Genomic DNA, 19613 nt, shown 5'->3' on the forward strand with positions numbered 1-19613 from the left:
CAACTGTTGTTATTGGGTTGTAACTAGGGGTGTAGCGATATAGTAACGAATTGATTTTAATTTTCAAGAATCGTATCATATCGTATCGTTTTGCAATGGAAATAATCGGTATTGAATCGTTTTGCTATGCACATAATCGATTGTATCAATACCACATTTGTGTGTGGTATTTAGCAATTTTTTGAATGAAAAATGAAAAAGAGGGGTTTAATTACTTAAATAATTAAAAGTCAATATATTTTAAATAGTTCTGCATCGAGTTCAAATCATTGAATCGTATCGCCATAATGAACCAATATTGATCGTATCGTCAACCATGTATAGAGCATCGCAGTCCCCCCCCCTCGAGAGACCCGGAAAATAATTCCCCGTTCATTTTCCTCATAGACTTTTCAAAAAGTATTTATTTAAAGACAAAGCCAACTCTTGTCGTAACAAATCATGACAATAAACACAATGTGTTGGGCCAAACAAATAATTAGAAAGAAGAAAAAAACGGCAGGTTACAACACTTTTTTTGTTGTTTTTCTTCTGTTGTTTGATTGTCATGATTTGTCACAACTCGAGCTGGCTTTGTACAACGCTTAAAAGGTCTTGGGATTGCATGAAAGGGGGCGGGACTGCGACGCTCTATCGTGATACGTATGGTATTAAAGTGAACTTCAAATGATTTTCAAATTGGTCTATTTGTTCATGGCTCACTGGGGAAAACCCTTCCCATCTTTTTCCATAATCTATTTTGTTATAATTCTCAGGTTCATGATTATCCAACACGTAGCTCAAATCACCTCAGACCTCCAAATGCCCGTACGTCTCAATCTCAATTTAATATAGGCTTCAGAGGGTCTAAAATATGGAACTCCCTACGTCCCTATCTATGGCAATTGTCTTTTCCTCAATTCAAGAAGGTTCTAAAATCACTTCTCCTAACCACCAAGTACTTCCCATACGGTCTGCTAAATTAACCTGGTGTACTCAATGTTCTCCTATAGCGGTTTTATTGTCTGACTTCTGTCTATTGTGCTTTTCTTTCTTGTTATACTGTAGTACATTTCCGTCCTTTCACTGTCCCTGTATTTTATCTGTATTCTAATGTTTAAGAGCTGCATGTTCAATATGATTGTTTTTTCTTTAAACAAACTAAAACTATGAATGTATAAACATGGCTGGAGAAGCCACTTGCAAGCCCCTGGAGGGTTTTTAGGCTTTCTCCTTCACATTTTTTTATTGACCTTGTATCATTTCCGAAATAATTTTGTATGTGAAAATAAACAAACAAACAAACAAACTATTTTCATGTCAAAAAATTTCTTCTCATCATATTTTCTTTCCTCAGCCTGTTCTGTTCGCTGTCGAAACCACAGTACAAAGTAAGTATGCATGTTTTCTTTTCACCACTTGTTGGCCACGTTGTGAAAGCTGTTGGATTCATCTGGCTGGATATCAGAGATGTTTCTGTCCCAAGTCTACCAAACACACCATGTTAAAGCATGCCAATAGGGAGCGGCTCTCCCTCTCTCGCACAGCCAACATTTGATTTATTCAGGGATATTAACCCGTTCTGGATGGGAAGAACCCCCTCTTTTGGTGTTTTAAGGATTATGTTTAGCTATTGAAAAATAGCAGATGTACAAGCTCATAGCACGGCACCGAGTGCCGCTTTACGAGCTTGTAGATCTGATATTTTTGAAAAATCGTGAATGTATATTCTTTCAGAGCGAAAGTTTTTAACTCAGACCTTTGCTTCTGGGGTGGGACAACATATTTTCTTTTGGCGGCCGGCGGCCAAATACAGATATTTTTGGGGGTCCTTGACATGAAAATGTTTGAGAAGGACAGGTTTTTTCAGAAAACTGTCAGGACTTAGAAGACATTATTTTGTAGAATGGTCCTCAGGTATAAATGGGTTAACCACTCAAGCCCTGCCTATATACTTAGTTGGCCGGTGTCCCCTAGGGTTATCTCCTAGACTAGAACCCAAGTATCTTTGTCAAAAAATAATATTCTGCTTTTTTCACATTAATGTTCACCCCAGAATACGGATGGTATGTCACACACACAACATAATACTCTATATGAAATGGTTATTGTGGAAACATATGCCAGTGAAATATTATATATCTCAGACTCATGCTGTCTGGAAGAAACCACCTAACTCCAAAATGTTCATTTTTCAGGAATAAAAAAACCCCACATCCAGCTCAAGTGGAGTTAGGTTTTTATCAAAGCGATATTCATACTTCTCATTGGTTCAATATTCTTTTAACCAACACTCAAACACTGATTTATGGGATAGGATAGTGCTGGTTTGGCAGATACTTTGAGGATCCAATGGAGTTAGTTTTTTTTTTTGCCGTAGCACTTTTTTATGCTTTCCGTTGTTTCAATATTTCATTTCATTATTAACAAACAAACGTAAAGGGTGTTCAATGCCATTCATTTATGGAAGAAGTTAGATGTTTCTTCTGGACAGCAACGTTTTTTATAATTATTAAAAAAATAATATATATAGCATATTGTTTAATTGAAAAGGTTACACAGTGGATTTAATATTCTTCACAAATCTGCCTCTACAATCATCCTCACTGACCGAGGTTTTGATAGATCAATAATGTATAGCTTGGATCTGAAATGAATTCACTCTGTACAGAAAGACAGCCCTAATTATTATACATTCACTGTACTATCTCTGCTCTACATCTGACATGGTATGATGTTTAATATAGTTTGATTTCATACACCATTAATCAAGCTTCTAGGTTTTCAAAGGTTTAGAAGCCCAAAGTATTAAAAGAAAAGAAAGATTGTATTGTATGCTCCTGTGTGTGTGTGTGTGTGTGTGTGTGTGTGTGTGTGTGTGTGTGTGTGTGTGTGTGTGTGTCTGTGTGTGTGTCTGTGTGTATGTGTCTGTGTGTGTGACTGTGTGCCTGCGTGTGCGTGTGCGTGTGCGTGTGTGTGTGTGTGTGTGTGTGTGTGTGTGCGTGCGCGTGTGCACTGTTGAGTTGCTCCGATCAGAAATGACTTTGATACAACCTAAAATGCTGGACCGGGTATCGGCGAGTATATACAGTACATGTCTATGCACGGATCCAATATCACGTAAAGGAACGTTCACTCATATGATCGGATACTGTACAATGCATCCCAGTGTGACGCTGGGGTTCAAGTGGATCATCCCAGAGGGGGGGAAACATTTTACACAAGGGATTGATCATGAAAAGATGAAAAAGCTGTGGATTCAAACGATGAATATATCAATCGTTATTATGTCTCTTTTAATATTGTATCCTTTCCTGCGTCACAGAAGAAACTGATGAAATATTTCTATATTATTTAATGATACATACTCATATGCATATCAGAGGTAGCACTGCTCCGCGCACGCACACACACACACACCCATAATGAAACTGCTGTATGCGTATACACTATAGAGTTCTATGTCTACATAAAATGCTATCTAAGTTGCATAAGTTGAGCCTTTGCATACGCCTGTAAGGTCGTCGAGGCTAGGGCAAGTGCTATGGCAAGTGCTACGGGCCATGATGGAGTCTGAAGAGGTGGGATTTCAGACTACGGCGGAAGATTGGGAGTGATGCTGCAGTTCTGATTGCAGTGGGACGTGCATTCCATAGTTTTGGAGCAAGGAAGGGAGAAGAGTTTGGGACGTGTGGAGCGTTGTCCCAGCGTTTTTACTGAATGTACTTCCAGCTTCCCTGCATTGGCTGATCTGAGTTTGTAGGGTCAGATATGGGGGTGCTGTACCTTTGGTTGCTTTGAATGCCACTTTGTACTTGTACTCAGTGCGGGCAGCGACCGGGAGCAAATGGAGGGAGCGGAGAAGGGGGAGGGGCGGCGACCGGGAGACAATGGAGGGAGCGGAGAACGGGGGAGACATGTGAGAAACATCCATGTTCCATAGGTTAGCCAACAACGCCCTCTAGTGGAAAACCCGTCAAAGGCACAGAAATAGTTAACTCTCGTCTTGCCTGCTAGCACTAGCATGTCTGAGAGGTCATTTTGGCTGTTCTTTTGAGATTTTGAAGTTGATTATCTTTGCCCATGAAGCTTTCAGAAAGTTCCCCTTCCATCATCTCAGAAATGTTTGACATCTGAAACATTTTCTAAATATGAATTTAAGCACATGCTACTTCTGTCTGATTTTACTTCAGTCATGCTAGTGCTAGGTGATAACATAAGCACACCTAACTTGTGCCAGCTGTCCACTCTCACTCATTTCCGTGTTATCAGTGAAGTGGGGTCTGTTGTTGTGAGCACAGTGATCGTTAGCATTAGCTCACACCCCCCTTAGCTCTTGTCAGAAACGGTTACATGTCCGGAGCGATGCGAGACAAAGTTACAAATGATTTACGATCGTCGGGATGCATGACGGCTCACCATGGACAGCGCTCAAAGCTTTAGTTTAGAGATACAGAGCTTTGACAATCCTGTTATAATGGAGGCTCAATGGAGCTGGATTTAAAAATCCCATAGCTGGTGGGGACGGAGGCAACCGGATGATTGGTCCCTGACTGAATTGGCTAAAACATCATTTTTGGAAAAGAAATAAGAACAAACATGATATGCCCAGTCACCATGCTGCACCTGTGATGTTCCTTTTTACTGACACAGAGTTTAAAATAAGAATTGAGTGCACAGAATATCAATACGAAGCAACTGAAAAACATGTTATTTCAATGGTAGTGGATGGAGAGAGAGGATTTTTGTCCAACCACGAAACCGCAACCAATGGGTACGAAGAGGGGCAGAACCACGGGCGGGACATGACAAAGGGTGAATTGATGGTCTCCGCTTTCATATATTATGGAGTATACGGTGTCTACGAACATACAGTACGTAGGTGGCACCTGCCGTACCCTACCTAGCCTAGGAGGTATACGAATATAATCGTATGAGAGCAGATAAAGACTTAAGAAGCTTTTCTCTTTTTCTTCTGTGACTTTATTCTTTCCTGTATACTCTTTATCTGCTTCAGAGTTTGTGTCTGTCCATCTTGCTTTCTTTCTTTCTGTCTCTTCTGTCTCATAGTGTTTGTCCATCTTTTCATCATGCTGTCCTGCTTGTGAACTCTCAGTCAGGCTGTGGAACTAACTCTCTGTAGCAGCCCAGACCATTCACAAAGACACACATACACACACACTGTGTGTGTGTGTGTGTGTGTGTGTGTGTGTGTGTGTGTGTGTGTGTGTGTGTGTGTGTGTGTGTGCGTGCATAATTGTGTGCAAGAGAAAGAAAGGGAGAGTAAGTGTGGAGAGAGAGAGAGATAATGTGTGTGTGTGTGTGTGTGTGTGTGTGTGTGTGTGTGTGTGTGTGTGTGTGTGTGTGTGTGTGAGAGAGAGAGTGATTATGGAATGAGTGGAATGGACAAGCAAAGCTCTGCTAATCCTTCCATTGCTGTATAATCCTACTGACTACATAAACACATAAGACATGCAATACACACACACACACACACACACACACACACACACACACACACACACACACACACACACACACACACACACACACACACACACACACACACACACACACACACACACACACACACACACACACACACACACACACACACACACACACACACACACACACACACACACACAGTCTCTTCCCTCCTTCTCAAAAGTATACGATCTGGCATAATGTTCACATACATACAGGCAAATGTCCAACACTGAACGAGGACAATGCACAAATAACTAGCAAATATCATACCACAGACAATATGTAATCCTGCTTGGAGAATAGATACTAGTGCTTTGTAAAAGACACAGGGGGGGGGGGGGCGAGAGAGAGAGAGAGAGAGAGAGAGAGGGGGAGAGAAGACAAGATAGACAAAAACACCAATTTCTTTAATGAAAGAGACAAACAAGTAAAGGAATACGCAAACAAATAAATTCCACCCATCCACCCCTCGGTCAATCTTCCCTTTCTTTCATAAGCAACGTCTAACATGCTTCCACCACTTGAACAAGAACGGTATAATTAGCGTCAGCATTAGTGTATTAGTATTCCCAGAGCAAGGCATTGCAGTGGCTAGACTGTGACGCTGTGCTACGTCTGGTCTGTCTAACGATCAGCCTTGAGCTGCTCTATTGACGATGGAAGGAAGGAGGACATTGAGTTTCTCTGAACTTTATATCCCAATCAGACAAGGCATTTATTTCAGCACCAATCACACAAAATGTAAGTGGTCCTTTTACAAAATCAGACAAGCCGGCAACGACCACCACTATAAACGACATGGCTTCACGTCAGGCGGATCTCAGATCTTATGTGGACGGAGGCCGATGTGTGCGTCAGTGTGCGTGTTTAAAATGTCACGGCAATCGGACACTGCTTGAATTTATGCAAAACAGGCTACGGCAGACTCTGAAGGGCGTCTGAAACAGTGTTTCGTCGACTAAAACTAAGACGAAAAATGTTTGTCGACTACCTTTTTTCACTGACGAAAACTACATGGAAACTAAATCAAGCTAAGCTATGATGACTAAATATTATCGACAATTTCGTCACGAAATAAAAACTAGACTAAAATGTTAGGAAGGGACTAGTGGACAAGAGATCCAGTGCAAGTCATTTTACACCTGGTTGCATGCTGAAAATAGCTGATCTACAAGCTCACAATGTGTCATGCTGCGACACGTTGCGAGTGTAAAGTCAGCCATTACGAGGCCTCCCAAAATTGTCGACAAAATCAACCGTAGATTTAGTCGACTAACATCGCATGACATTTAGTCGACTAAAACTAGACTAACACTAAAACATTCCAGGTGACAAAAATGTGACTCAAACTATTTGAAAACTAGTGACCAGATTTGACTGAGAGACTGCCATCGCGCAAATTACAGCTTTTCACCAGAGGAGAAAAACTTTTTTTTTTCATTTTCTTTTTCAAAATGAGTTAATAGCACAGGCAGACTCGTCACATACTAAAGCAAGTCTGAAATAAGTGTCGGAGCTCGACATGTAAATATGAAATAAATGCCCAAACATGTAGCTAGGTTTAATGTTAGAGACCACAGAAGTGAACCTTTCAAGCCTGTTTTCCCAACTCGCTGTTTCTCTGCAAGACATTACTCTATAAGCCATATCTCCAAAACTGGTGGGCGAAACTGAACAACCAATATGTAAATTTGAAGCTATGATTCCCTGCTTTCATATGACATGAAAAAACAAAAATTCAAAAAAATCCAATGGCAGTCCCTCAGTCAAATTTAGTCATTGTGTATTCAAAAGACTAGGACTGAAACTAAAATCAAATTTTGCTGCCAAAAACAACACTGCATCTGAAACAGCAGACAGACACATCAGGATCATGTGAACACAAAGATCATTGTGTACCGATTTACAAGAGTTTGTGCCCAAATCTGTAGCATTAGTATTAAAGCAAAAAGTGTGTTTTGAAGACTAAGCGCAAAATGGTGGAAAATTAGGTCAGGCGGAAGTCATGAATCATGATCTAAGGAATCAATTGATTGTACGCCCCTACGGTTCAAGAGTTAAAGGTCAAAACATTAATTGGCCTGTTATAGCGCCACCATGAGGCAGACTTGAAACATTTTGGGGGGCAGAGGTTCTTCCTTGGCCTACTGGGAGTGTGCTGCAGTTTCACATAGATCGGACCAACGGAATCAGCTGTTCTCAGACAAGCGGACGGACGGACGGACAGACCCAGATATTCCCAGTGCGCCGTAGGGCATTCACTAATCACTTCTAGTCATTTTTACTAGTTGACTAGTTGCCTAGTTTACTAGTAGTGACCGTAGGGGGGCGCTCAAGTTATGACATGACTAAAAAATTATAATATTTGTATTATTATTATTATTATTATTGACAGGCAGGCAGGCCAATAATATAGGCAGCACCACCGGTACCATCATGATCATTTCACTGTACCTGTATCAATGAGTGACAAACAAACTCTCTTCTATCTTGAATCATTTTGCCAGCATCATTCTTGTGAGAGCAACAAAAGGGTTGTGTAGTTGTCTGTTGGTTTGTATCATTTATGTTGTTCTGTAAAAGTAGTGGTATCAGGGCTTGTGTGTGTGTGTGTGTGTGTGTGGCTCGACGGAGCGGGCGGTAGCGTTTCTGCTATCTGCACGCTAGTTGTGGTGGGCCGGTCTGGGCCAAAGTCGCGCAAAAATGACCGGGCCCGAATTTTTGTCCCAGTCCAGCCCTGCAGCCTCCTGTCGAGGATAAAAACTAATGGGACTCCATGTTAGCCGATAGTGCAGTGTGCACAAGCCGGAAAAAGAGCACCAACTAGAAAAAGTGCCCTTCTGGGCACAGGTCTCCACCAGGAGGATAGGAGAGTGTGTGATGTTTGGCAAAATGTTTAGGAGTAATTTAAACATGTTTGTTTGGGTGTGTGTGTGTGTGTGATGTTTACATTGCCACAGCAAAAGTGGAACAAAACAATGAAAATTAGAGGTAAAAACACTTTTCGGCCAGTTATAGCGCCACCTTGAGGCTGAGTTGAAATTGTTCATGTGGCATTTCTTCCTCGGCCTAGTGGGAATGTGCGTGCACAATTTCACGGAAATCACGCGATGTGTTCATGATTTGCAGCATTTTGTTTGAAACTGAGCACTACTGTGAACTTTGGAAGCCAATCTTAACCAATCAGGATGGAGTCTGAGAAATCTGAAAGACCCGTTTCGTTGAATGGCTCTAGAGAGACTGTGTACCAATTTGATGTTTGGACAAAATCTGTAGGTGTACTGTGCAAAAACTTGTTTTGCACAAAGCGGCCTCCTGGTGGCGCTATAACAGGCCGTTCTGGAAATTTTGGGGCAGAGGTTCATCGTTGGCATCCAGGGAGTGTGTGTGTGCAAAATTTGGCATCGACCAGGTTAACGGTGCCGGAGATTAGCTGCTCACGGACACACACACGGACGGACACACGGACGGACGGACGGAGTGCAAAACATACTCTCCCCCCATGCCTTCGGCCTGGTGGAGACAATAACTCAAACTCAATCATGTCTGGCCATCTGCAGGCCGTTCAATATCATGTTTCATCCCATCTGCATACTGTACATGCCTGCACACCGCGCGCGCGCACACACACACACACCCACGCACACGCGAGTCCTGACATTGTGTTGTGCTGTGCGTTTGCAAATGTTGTGTCCAGCTGTGTGGAGCATGAACACAGATCGGACTGATTGTCATGAATGAACGTGGCAGCAGAGAGACAGAGAGAGAGAGATAGAGATATATATATATAGAGAGAGATAGACAGAGAGAGAGAGAGAGACAGAGAGAGAGAGACAGACAGAGAGATAGAGACAGAGAGAGAGAGACAGAGAGAGAGAGCGGCATGTGGCCTCGTCAGGCGTCAATGGTTTCTGTCTGTTCAAAGTCACACACACACACACACACACACACACACACACACACACACACACACACACACACACACACACACACACACACACACACACACACACACACACACACACACACACACACACACACACACACACACACACACACACACACACACACACACACACACACACACACACACACACACACACACACACACACACACACAGGCTGGCTGGCTGGCTGGCAGACAGCAGCTTACTCATTCATCAAAGCACTCTGGTTCACAATTCACACACATGGACAATGCACGCACGCACACACACGGGTTCGACTGATGTCATCACCTTGAATGGGAATCTAAAGTAAGAGCTCCCCCGCAAAACAAATGCATATTTTGTCTGTTAATCGTCAAACACAAACTTGGACCCCCATCTGAAAATATGTTGTTCCAGGGACCCTCCCAGAAACAAAGACTTGAGTTAAAAACGTTTGCTCTGAAAGGATATATATTAAAGATATAAAGATTTGCGCCACATTTTCACAATTCCTAAAATTCAAGTGCCGCGCTATGAGCTTGTAGATCTGCTATTTTAAAACACCAAAAGGGGTTCCTGCCCAGAATGGGTTAATCCAACAAGACTGGGTCCAATAAGGTTCCTTTTGTGGCCAGTATATGATGACAGACAGTTGTCTATTTATTACGCATGATCTCACATTAAGGGAAAGGTCTCCGCCCGCTTGACCACCATTCACTTCCTCTTATAGACAGCCGGGCTCTGAAAGAGGCGTGCCAACGATGACATCTTCAGTGACCGAAAAAAAAGAAGATATAACCAGTGTTGATTTCGTCGACTAAAACCAGGACGAAAAATGTTCGTCGACTACCTTTTTTCACTGACAAAACCTAAATGAAAACTAAGCTATGATGACTAAAACTAAGACTAAATATACTGACAATTTCGTCAACAGATAAAATCTAGACTAAAATGTTAGGAAGGGACTAGTGGACAAGAGATCCAGTATAAGTCATTTTACACTTGGTTGCATGCTGAAAATAGCCGATCTACAAGCTCACAGCGCGTTGCGCTGCGACACGCTGTGAGCTTGTAGATGGGCTATTTTCAGCAAGTGAGCAAACAGTAATTACGACGGCATCAAGGCCCGCCAAAACACATTTTAGTCAACTAAATCAACTGTAGATTCAGTCGACTAAAATCGTATGATATTTAGTCGACTAAAACTAGACTAACACTAAAACATACCAGGTGACAAAAATGCCACAGAGACTAAATTAAAAATATTTAAGAGACCATGACTAAAACTAAAATCAAAATCTGCTGCCAACAACAGCACTGGATATAACGCAGTACTTTCTTTGAGTCCCGAGCCCTAAACAGGAGCCCTGGCCTAGACTACACTACTAATGAACCCTAGGCCTATAACTAAACTACTAATGATCCCTAGGCCTAGAACTAAACTACTAATGATCCCTAGGCCTAGAACTAAAGTACTAATGATCCCTAGGCCTAGAACTAAACTACTAATGATCCCTAGGCCTAGAACTAAACTACTAATGATCCCTAGGCCTAGAACTAAACTACTAATGATCCCTAGGCCTAGAACTAAACTACTAATGATCCCTAGGCCTAGACTACACTACTAATGATCCCTAGGCCTAGACTACACTACTAATGATCCCTAGGCCTAGAACTAAACTACTAATGATCCCTAGGCCTAGACTACACTACTAATGAACCCTAGGCCTAGAACTAAACTACTAATGATCCCTAGGCCTAGAACTAAACTACTAATGATCCCTAGGCCTAGAACTAAACTACTAATGATCCCTAGGCCTAGAACTAAACTACTAATGATCCCTAGGCCTAGACTACACTACTAATGATCCCTAGGCCTAGACTACACTACTAATGATCCCTAGGCCTAGAACTAAACTACTAATGATCCCTAGGCCTAGACTACACTACTAATGATCCCTAGGCCTAGAACTAAACTACTAATGATCCCTAGGCCTAGAACTAAACTACTAATGATCCCTAGGCCTAGACTACACTACTAATGATCCCTAGGCCTAGAACTAAACTACTAATGAACCCTAGGCCTAGAACTAAACTACTAATGATCCCTAGGCCTAGACTACACTACTAATGATCCCTAGGCCTAGAACTAAACTACTAATGATCCCTAGGCCTAGAACTAAACTACTAATGATCCCTAGGCCTAGAACTAAACTACTAATGATCCCTAGGCCTAGACTACACTACTAATGATCCCTAGGCCTAGACTACACTACTAATGAACCCTAAACAGGACCCTGGCCTAAACTACACTACTAATTTTGCTAGTAAAATGTGTGCACATAAACCAGAGGGACAAATTGGGCTAATGACAGTATGGGATTTCTTACTACAGTGAAAAGATGATGTACTGTACACACACCACACACGTGATGTACACACACCATGTAACATTTGGTTTCTAATGGATTGACTCATTGACAATATTAACTAAACAATGATTATTATTGTGTTCATGGTAATCTTACATCTCTGATCTCACACACCATTTTGTACTTGCAAAAAATAAAAATAAAAGCACAATAACGCAATAAAAAATGTGGGGATGAACTTGATTGATGATTGACGCTACATATCCACAATCCATATGAAGTCAGAGATCCACGTGATGGGAGCCTTGCTGTTACAAGACCCTTGTCTTGTTTTTGGTCAATTTCTTTCACATTCATAATCTTAAACCCCGGTGCCTTTCCTCCATATTTGGACATAAGACTGATATAATCAATATGACATCATCAACATTATGTCAGAGATCCACAGGAAGCCTCATTTTGTTTTAGTGTGATTGCTGTTGTTTTTTTAAAGACATTTTATTGGGCGCTGCGACGCGTTGAGAGCTTGTAGATCAGCTATTCTCGGGGTGAACCCAGCACTCTTTAGCTAGTGGAGATGCGGTGTGTAACAACATGGATTTCTAAAAAAAATTGTTCAACGCAAAATGCTGTGTTCAAGTTCAGGAGACTTTGGGGAGAAAAAGCTATTCTCCTGAATGCTGCCTTCCGGCATGGCATTGCATCTCTTTCACCATGTAGTGGAATATACCAAACTAAGTATTCCAAGATTTACTTGTCAGATTCAACAAATTAGTAATTTAATTAAGGATCAGGTTTTTTTTTCTTTTTCTGCACGTCTGAAGAAAAAAATGATGTCGTTATATCTGCTCTATAGGCCGGATCAGAAAACAACAAAAAGAGTCAATCCCAATTCTGTGTCGAGTGGTCAATGGAGAACCCTAAAGAATGCACAGAATCACTGTGGTGTGTACGTCAGTCTGACAGCATGGACTCGATATTTGGACATGGCTGACAAAAAGCTCTGTTCTTGGGCTAGGTCGACCGACCGATCGACCACCTGCAACTTGCTGTGCGTAACTGCGTATTGGTGAGGGCACTGAGGGGGGGTATGTGCCGAGTGAGAAATTGTTATGAGCAAAGATGGAGTATTTGTAGAGAGGCTGTACTCTTGTGTAAAATCTCATGTTTTATTTTTATTTTTTCTAGAGAAGAGACTTCACACACACGCTTCTGTTATAAAACCCAAATAAAAAGATTTTTGAAAAGAAATAAATTGTTATGAATCAGTGATTTACCAGAAGCAATGTGACATGTGTCCCTATGAGTACAAAGGTTATTGCATAAGGGGCATGTATTCCCAACAAGCATCCTTCCCCAATGGGAATCGGCCTATAAAGCCTACCGAATAGCTTTGTGAGAAATCAGGACCAGTTGAACATACATACCCTTCAACCCTCCAAGGATCCCGACCTCAGGGCTTCCTGGTACGAGCCTGCGTCCTCTTTCTGGTCGGGGACCAGCTTGATGAGGTCGTCGATGCGGAGGATGGTGATGGCGGCTTCCGTGGCGAACTTGAGGCTCTTGGTCTTGACCATGGTGGGCTCGTACACGCCCGCCTGGCGGTTGTCCCTGAGCTTGCCGTTGGCCAGGTCCAGGCCGATCCACTTGAGGTGCTTGCGCTCGGGGTTGACCTGGGCCTCGTTGTGGGAGGTACGGAGCTTGGCCAGCAGGTCCGTGGAGTCCAGCGCCGCGTTCACCGCCAGCGTCTTGGGTATGACGAGGAGGGAGCGGGCGAACTCGGCAATGGCCAGCTGCTCCCGGGAGCCCATGCTGACGGCGTAATTCTCCAGGTAGATGGACAGCGCCGCCTCCACGGCGCCGCCGCCCGGCACCACGGACTTGGACTCCAGCACCCTCTTGACGACGCACAGTGCGTCGTGCAGGGAGCGCTCCATCTCGTCGCACATGAAGTCGTTGGCGCCGCGCAGAACGATGGAGGCCGACGTGCGTGCTTTGGTCTTCTTTACGAGGATGAGTTGATCGTCGCAGATGCGTTCCTGCACCACCTCCTCGGCCTGACCCAGCATGGCGGCGTCGAACGTCTCTTCTCCCTCCAGGTTGGTCAGGGAAGAGCAGAGGGTGGCTCCCGTGGCCTTGGCGATACGTTTGAGGTCTCTCTTGTGGACTCTTCTGACGGCCATGGTGCCCGCGTCCACAAAGTACTTCAGACTCATGTCGTCGATGCCGCCCGTCGTCAGGACGACGTTGGTACCCGCTGCCAGGATCTTCTGTATCCTCTCTTTGGTGATGTCCGATTCCCTCTGTCTGATCTGGTGGAGTTTCTCGGGGTCACTGATGATAACTTGTATCCCCATCCTCAACTTGGTCTTCTGCAGGTTGAAGTCCAGGCAAGCTATCTTGGCGTTAGCGATGCGTTTCACCATGCCTTGTGAGCCGACGATGCAGTTCAGTGCGTAGCCGTTGACCAGGAAGCTTTCTTTCTGGCTGCGACCGTGGGCTTTGAGCACGTTGATAGACTTGATCGGATACTTGGCCACACCCTTGCTGTCGACAAACTTCACAGCCATGGCGGCGTCTACCACTATGTTGGCAAAGAAGTCTGCGTCGACTCCAATGATTTTAGAAGACATGGCTATCTTGGCCGCGTTGATCAGGCAGTCCTTCCCCAGGTCATCCGTCGGGATGGCGAGATTCTCCTCGATGTATCGCACGGCCTGATCGCAGGCCAGACGGTATCCACTGATGACCGACGTGGGGTGAATCTTCTGCTTCACCAGTTCGTCGCCACTCTTCAGCAGCTCCGCGGCGACGATCACCACCGAGGAGGTCCCGTCTCCGACCTCCTTGTCCTGCAGGTCGGCCAGCTCACACAGGACCTTGGCCGCCGGGTGATCCACCTCCACCAGCTTCAGGATGGTCGCCCCGTCGTTCGTGATGGTGACGTCGGCGCTGTTGTCGCCCATCAGCATCTTGTCGAGCCCGTAGGGCCCGAGGGAGCCCTTGAGAATGTTGCTGATCGACGAGGCGGCCATTACATTTTGAGTGCGGATGGACTCGCCGGTTATTCTCTCGCCAAGCACGCACAATGGGGTTTCTAACAATGACATTTTTAACTCTGTTGTGTGTTCCAATAATAATAGTAGAACACCCTTGTGTTAAGAAAGTCGTGTGTTCCAAAAATTGGTTTAGTACAGTAAGAAGAACACACTTACGTTGCTATTATTCAACTATGTACTGTATGTCTCCCCCTCCAGACCATATATATGAGAGTTGGTCTGATAACACACATAATGCAAACTGTTGCCAACTTCGCCATCAATGTCTAACAACGTTGATTTGCGCAGGTGTTCATAACTGCGCACATTTTTCGCCAGTAAACAGTACTAGTAGATACACTGCATTTCAATGCCACTTTCTAGCCAAAAATGCAACCCAAATCAGCTGCAGGGGTCAATGGGTCGTACTACAAATTGACAGACAGACATACACACACACGTGGCCAGTCATTGGTGTGGTACTTTGTTGTCAGGGAGAAAATGAAAAAAATGGTATGTTCAAACTGAACTAAATTGTTGAAACCTACTACCAATAAACATATATATATATATGTTTTTAAATAAATACTTCGTTGTCGTCGGCTAAACAGGGGAGGAACATTTTTGATGACGTCCCACTGTTGTGCAACATCGAGGATTGCACAACAGGCGCTCCTAGGCTGTGGAGCGATGCAATCCGTTTTCATATCAATAAACTTCGTCTTTTGGATCAAACTTCATCTTGGGCATCGAGCGTTAGTAATAGAAAGGACAAAGAACTTCGTCCTGGGCAATGGGGGTGTTAAGATGCATCAAGGTGGTCGAAAAATGTGGGCTCGCTCCAAACTCTCTTTTGCCATCTCTCTCATTCTCTGTCTCTCGTCCTCTCTGGACAGGAGTGTTGTCATATTTTGTAACTGAATTGTTGTAGTTTGTATAATGCCAACAACTCTACGCAATAGTAAGAGACAGCAGCAAGAGTGGATGTCCTACAGAGTATGAATTGAGTATTTGAATGGCTATTATACTGTATGGCTATCGCACATACAGTAGAGAATGCGAAAGCGAAAAGGTGTGCCGTTGCAGTTTGTGTGAGTGGGTGAATGTGCAATACATTGTAAAGCACTTTGAATAGGAAAGACCAGAACAGGCTTTATCTAAAAGTAGTCACTTTGAACATATGGGGCTGTCAAGTTGTGCACTAGAGTACTGTCATTTAGCCATTGAAGCCATACTTCATCATGACAACCCAGTGCCAATTTATCTGCAAAAAGTTCTACCAACATGCCTAAAAAAGGAACACCAGGTTGACACCCCAAACGCCCGGGGGTTATTTAATCCATTAAATCAGAGCGCCCAGCGATTTATAGCAGCGGAGCACATTTAACGACGGACCGGATGCTATCCTGGATGTAGCTGAAGTAGCTAGATGTAGCCAAAACACTCTAGAGGCGATCGACAACAAGGAGGAGGTGTGATTAATTCTCCCTCGACTAGCGACGGGACCGCGGTGGGCCGTCTAACACATTAAACACAGACACAAGACAAACACAAGACAGGTGTCTTGAATGTGTGAACGCAGCCCAGTAAGGGCATATGTCGACCCCTCTCGTCAGAAAAGGTTACATGTCCGGAGCGATGCGTGACAAAGTCGCAAATGATTTACGATCGTCGGGATGCGCTCACCATGGACAGCGCTCGAAGCCTTAGAGATACAAGGCTTTTGAAAACTTTGGTCGTGCAGGTCAGTGCTGGTAAAACAATAGCAACAATAAAATAAAATAAAAGTCCTGTTGCTCCAATGTAACCAAATGGACCCACTCATTCTATTTTGTACCTCGAAATACCTACAGCGGAGCTAGAAAACACCTAAGACGGCTCAATTTATTCTACCCGATTCCTGGTACTATATATTTATGAGCAGCAAAATTTGTTCAATGCTGATTGGCTGTCAGGACGGAATGGGTGGAGTCAGGGGGGAAGCGAAGGTCGCTTCAGTTGGATTTTTCCATCTGGGGCGAAGAACGTATGTATGTAATTGCGGCGCTCAAACTATCCCGGTTTGAATGCAGCTCAGCGCGCGCACGCACACGCGCACACGCACACGCACACACACACTTCATATTATACTCTCCCTCTGACCCCATTTAAACCTCTGCGTGTATTCAGTGAAGCACTACGCACATGAGCGTACGCACGCACGCACGCACGCACGCACGCACGCACGCACGCACAGGCAGTGGGTGCCAAGTGTTTGGATGAGTGTGTGTGTGTGTCTGCATGATTGTCTGTATGTGTGAGTGCATTTAAGTGAGTGTGTCTGTGTGCGTGTCGCTGCAGGCCTGGGGGCATTGTGTAGTACTACTAGACATCTCTCCTCTGAGACTGTTTCAGCATTTCTCTTCGCAAGCGTGTGCATGCGTGGTGCACGCGTAGGGCTCGACAGTGCGACTAGGTAGTCGCATATGCTACTAAAAATAGCACCGTGCGAGTTGTAGAATTCAATTTGTAGCACTGGTGCGACTACAGAATTTGACCGTTCAATCGTGATAAAGACAATTAAGGCTCTGATCCCACAATACACATTCTATTATTCTATTCTATACCTACATTTATATATGTAGTACGGCGGTGTCGTTCGCCAAAAAGAGCAGATCTACAAGGTACAAGCCTACAACATGTTGAGGCTCGATGCATTGTAGCTTGAAGATCTGTTCCCCTTGCTTCCACCGCACCGCCCTCAGCCCTCCCCCTTTTAGCACTCTGTGCTCATGTGCTGTGTGTCTGTTGTTCCCTCGCAGGCAGCACACAGAGCATCAGAGCGAACACAGCATGATAGCGTCCCCGGCACGTTGAATACTAAACTTATTTGTAAAGTTCGAACGCCAACTTTTAACCAAACGCGGGAGAAACACTGTGCACAGCTGCACGCACAAATAAAGAGTGCACGCGCGGACGCATTTGAAGGATTATTATCGATCAAAACAATCCTTAGCGTCGCTTACAAAAGCATGTGTTGCACAGCACGAATGATATTAGTAATCACCGACCTGGCTGGATAAATATCAGTGGTCCATCCATTGTGTGACCTGATTAACGAGCAACGGTAGGCAGCCGAGTAAGTTACCAGTTTAGTAAATTAATAGTCTACTGTAGCTGTGTGTCAGATGTTCTGTCTGAAGCAGTCAAAGCCAAGGATAATATTACAATTTAATTCACAATCGAGCATCTTGCCCTGCATCGAATATCACATGATAGAACAGCAGGATAAAAACGGATAGTCTGTCTATCCATCCATGCATCCATGAGCAACATAGATAGACAAGTAAGACGCGCAAACGCGGGAAGCGAACGCAGCTCGTAAATTGCAATAACAACAATTAGAATAAATTACGTACTTTTTTTTTCTTTTTAGTTAGTAATTTTTTTAGGTTTTCTACTGTGTGTGTGTGTGTGTGTGTGTGTGTGTGTGTGTGTGTGTGTGTGTGTGTGTGTGTGTGTGTGCGCTACAGCTGAGCCCTCTGGTGGCGGGCGGGTGGTGTCACAGCGGGACACACACACAGACATGATCTGCTGGGTCTCATAGTTAGTGCTCATTGCGTTCGCAATCACTGCGTTCGCAATCACTGCGTTCGCAATAACTATATAGATAATAATTTAATTTAATTGAATTAATCCATCTATCTATCTATCCATCTATCTGCATAAAAAAATAATAGTCTATCAGCATAAAAACAAATTGGTTAAATAGATTATATAAAAATAAACATAAAAATGATATCCTGATGAATATCAATATTTTGATAATTGCTGAAAAGATATTGATCCTGATAATATTTTGCCATATTGCCAGTCCCTACCTCATATCAATATATTAAAGAAAAATCACACCAGTGTGAACCAAGTGGTGCAACTCCCGTCTATTGGTTCTCTGTATCGTTCCAATTTCTTCTCTGTATCGTTTGCGTCCAGCAGGTGGCAGCCATGTCACATACTTCTCTCGTTCCAATTTCACGCATGCGCACACCACTCGTGCTCATGATACATGATACAAGATACATGATACAGGCGTCCATTGCTGGATGTAGAAGTGGTTGCACCACTTAAACACCTGGGTAGTGAGGGACACTCTTATCATCATACATCATCATGAATAATCTCGTACATCAGAATACCTAGCTGTGATTGGTGTAATAGTTGATTTGCTCGTTTGCATATGACGTACAATCGTACACATGACATTTTCCTTTCAATGTCAATGGCTTTTGATGTTTAATTTATGTCATATTTAGTGGAATTTTGACCAAATTTCTCCGTTCATTGCCAATGGCAAATATTGAGACGTGTGGGGACAAGATTTAGTGGACATTTGACCTGAATTCCCCTTTCATTGTCAATGGCAAATCATTGATGTGTGGGGACTAAAGCTATGTATACCGGTATACATAGGAGGGGCTAGCGCCCCTCAAAAACACATTATTTGATAACTTTTCATCGTGCTCCTAAAATAATTTGTGTGCTACTAGATTTTTCAACTTAGTCGCACACGTGCTACTTGGAAAAATGCTAAGCGTCAAGCCCTGCGCGTGAGTGTGTGTGAGAGAATGTGTGAGAGAAAGAGAAAAAAAGCCATAGAGAGAGAGAGAGAGAGAGAGAATGAAAGACAAGAGCAGGCAGAGACAAAACAGTTTATTATAGGAGTGACTTGAGTGAGTGAATGCAAAACTGTAGTGGCCACTTGCCAGTGTGTATGTGTGTGTGTGTGTGTGTGTGTGTGTGTGTGTGTGTGTGTGTGTGTGTGTGTG

General features: G+C 43.6%; 2 protein-coding genes across 2 annotated transcripts in view; both read right to left on the bottom strand.

Moving 5' to 3' along the window:
• atxn1a (ataxin 1a) overlaps nucleotides 1–19613 on the bottom strand; it is a 161894-nt gene that overhangs the window by 29226 nt on the left and 113055 nt on the right. The gene's annotated exons all lie outside the window — the stretch shown is intronic.
• LOC310859213 (T-complex protein 1 subunit alpha-like) lies at nucleotides 13201–14880 on the bottom strand (the record flags this gene model as incomplete). The annotated part of the gene is made up of 1 exon (XM_083765614.1): nucleotides 13201–14880. The coding sequence occupies one exon, from the start codon at nucleotides 14878–14880 to the stop codon at nucleotides 13201–13203; it is 1680 nt and encodes a 559-aa protein (XP_083621740.1).

The sequence above is a fragment of the Protomyctophum parallelum genome (genome assembly GCF_964188405.1).
Source record: "Protomyctophum parallelum genome assembly, chromosome: 1".
Taxonomy (NCBI): domain Eukaryota; kingdom Metazoa; phylum Chordata; class Actinopteri; order Myctophiformes; family Myctophidae; genus Protomyctophum; species Protomyctophum parallelum.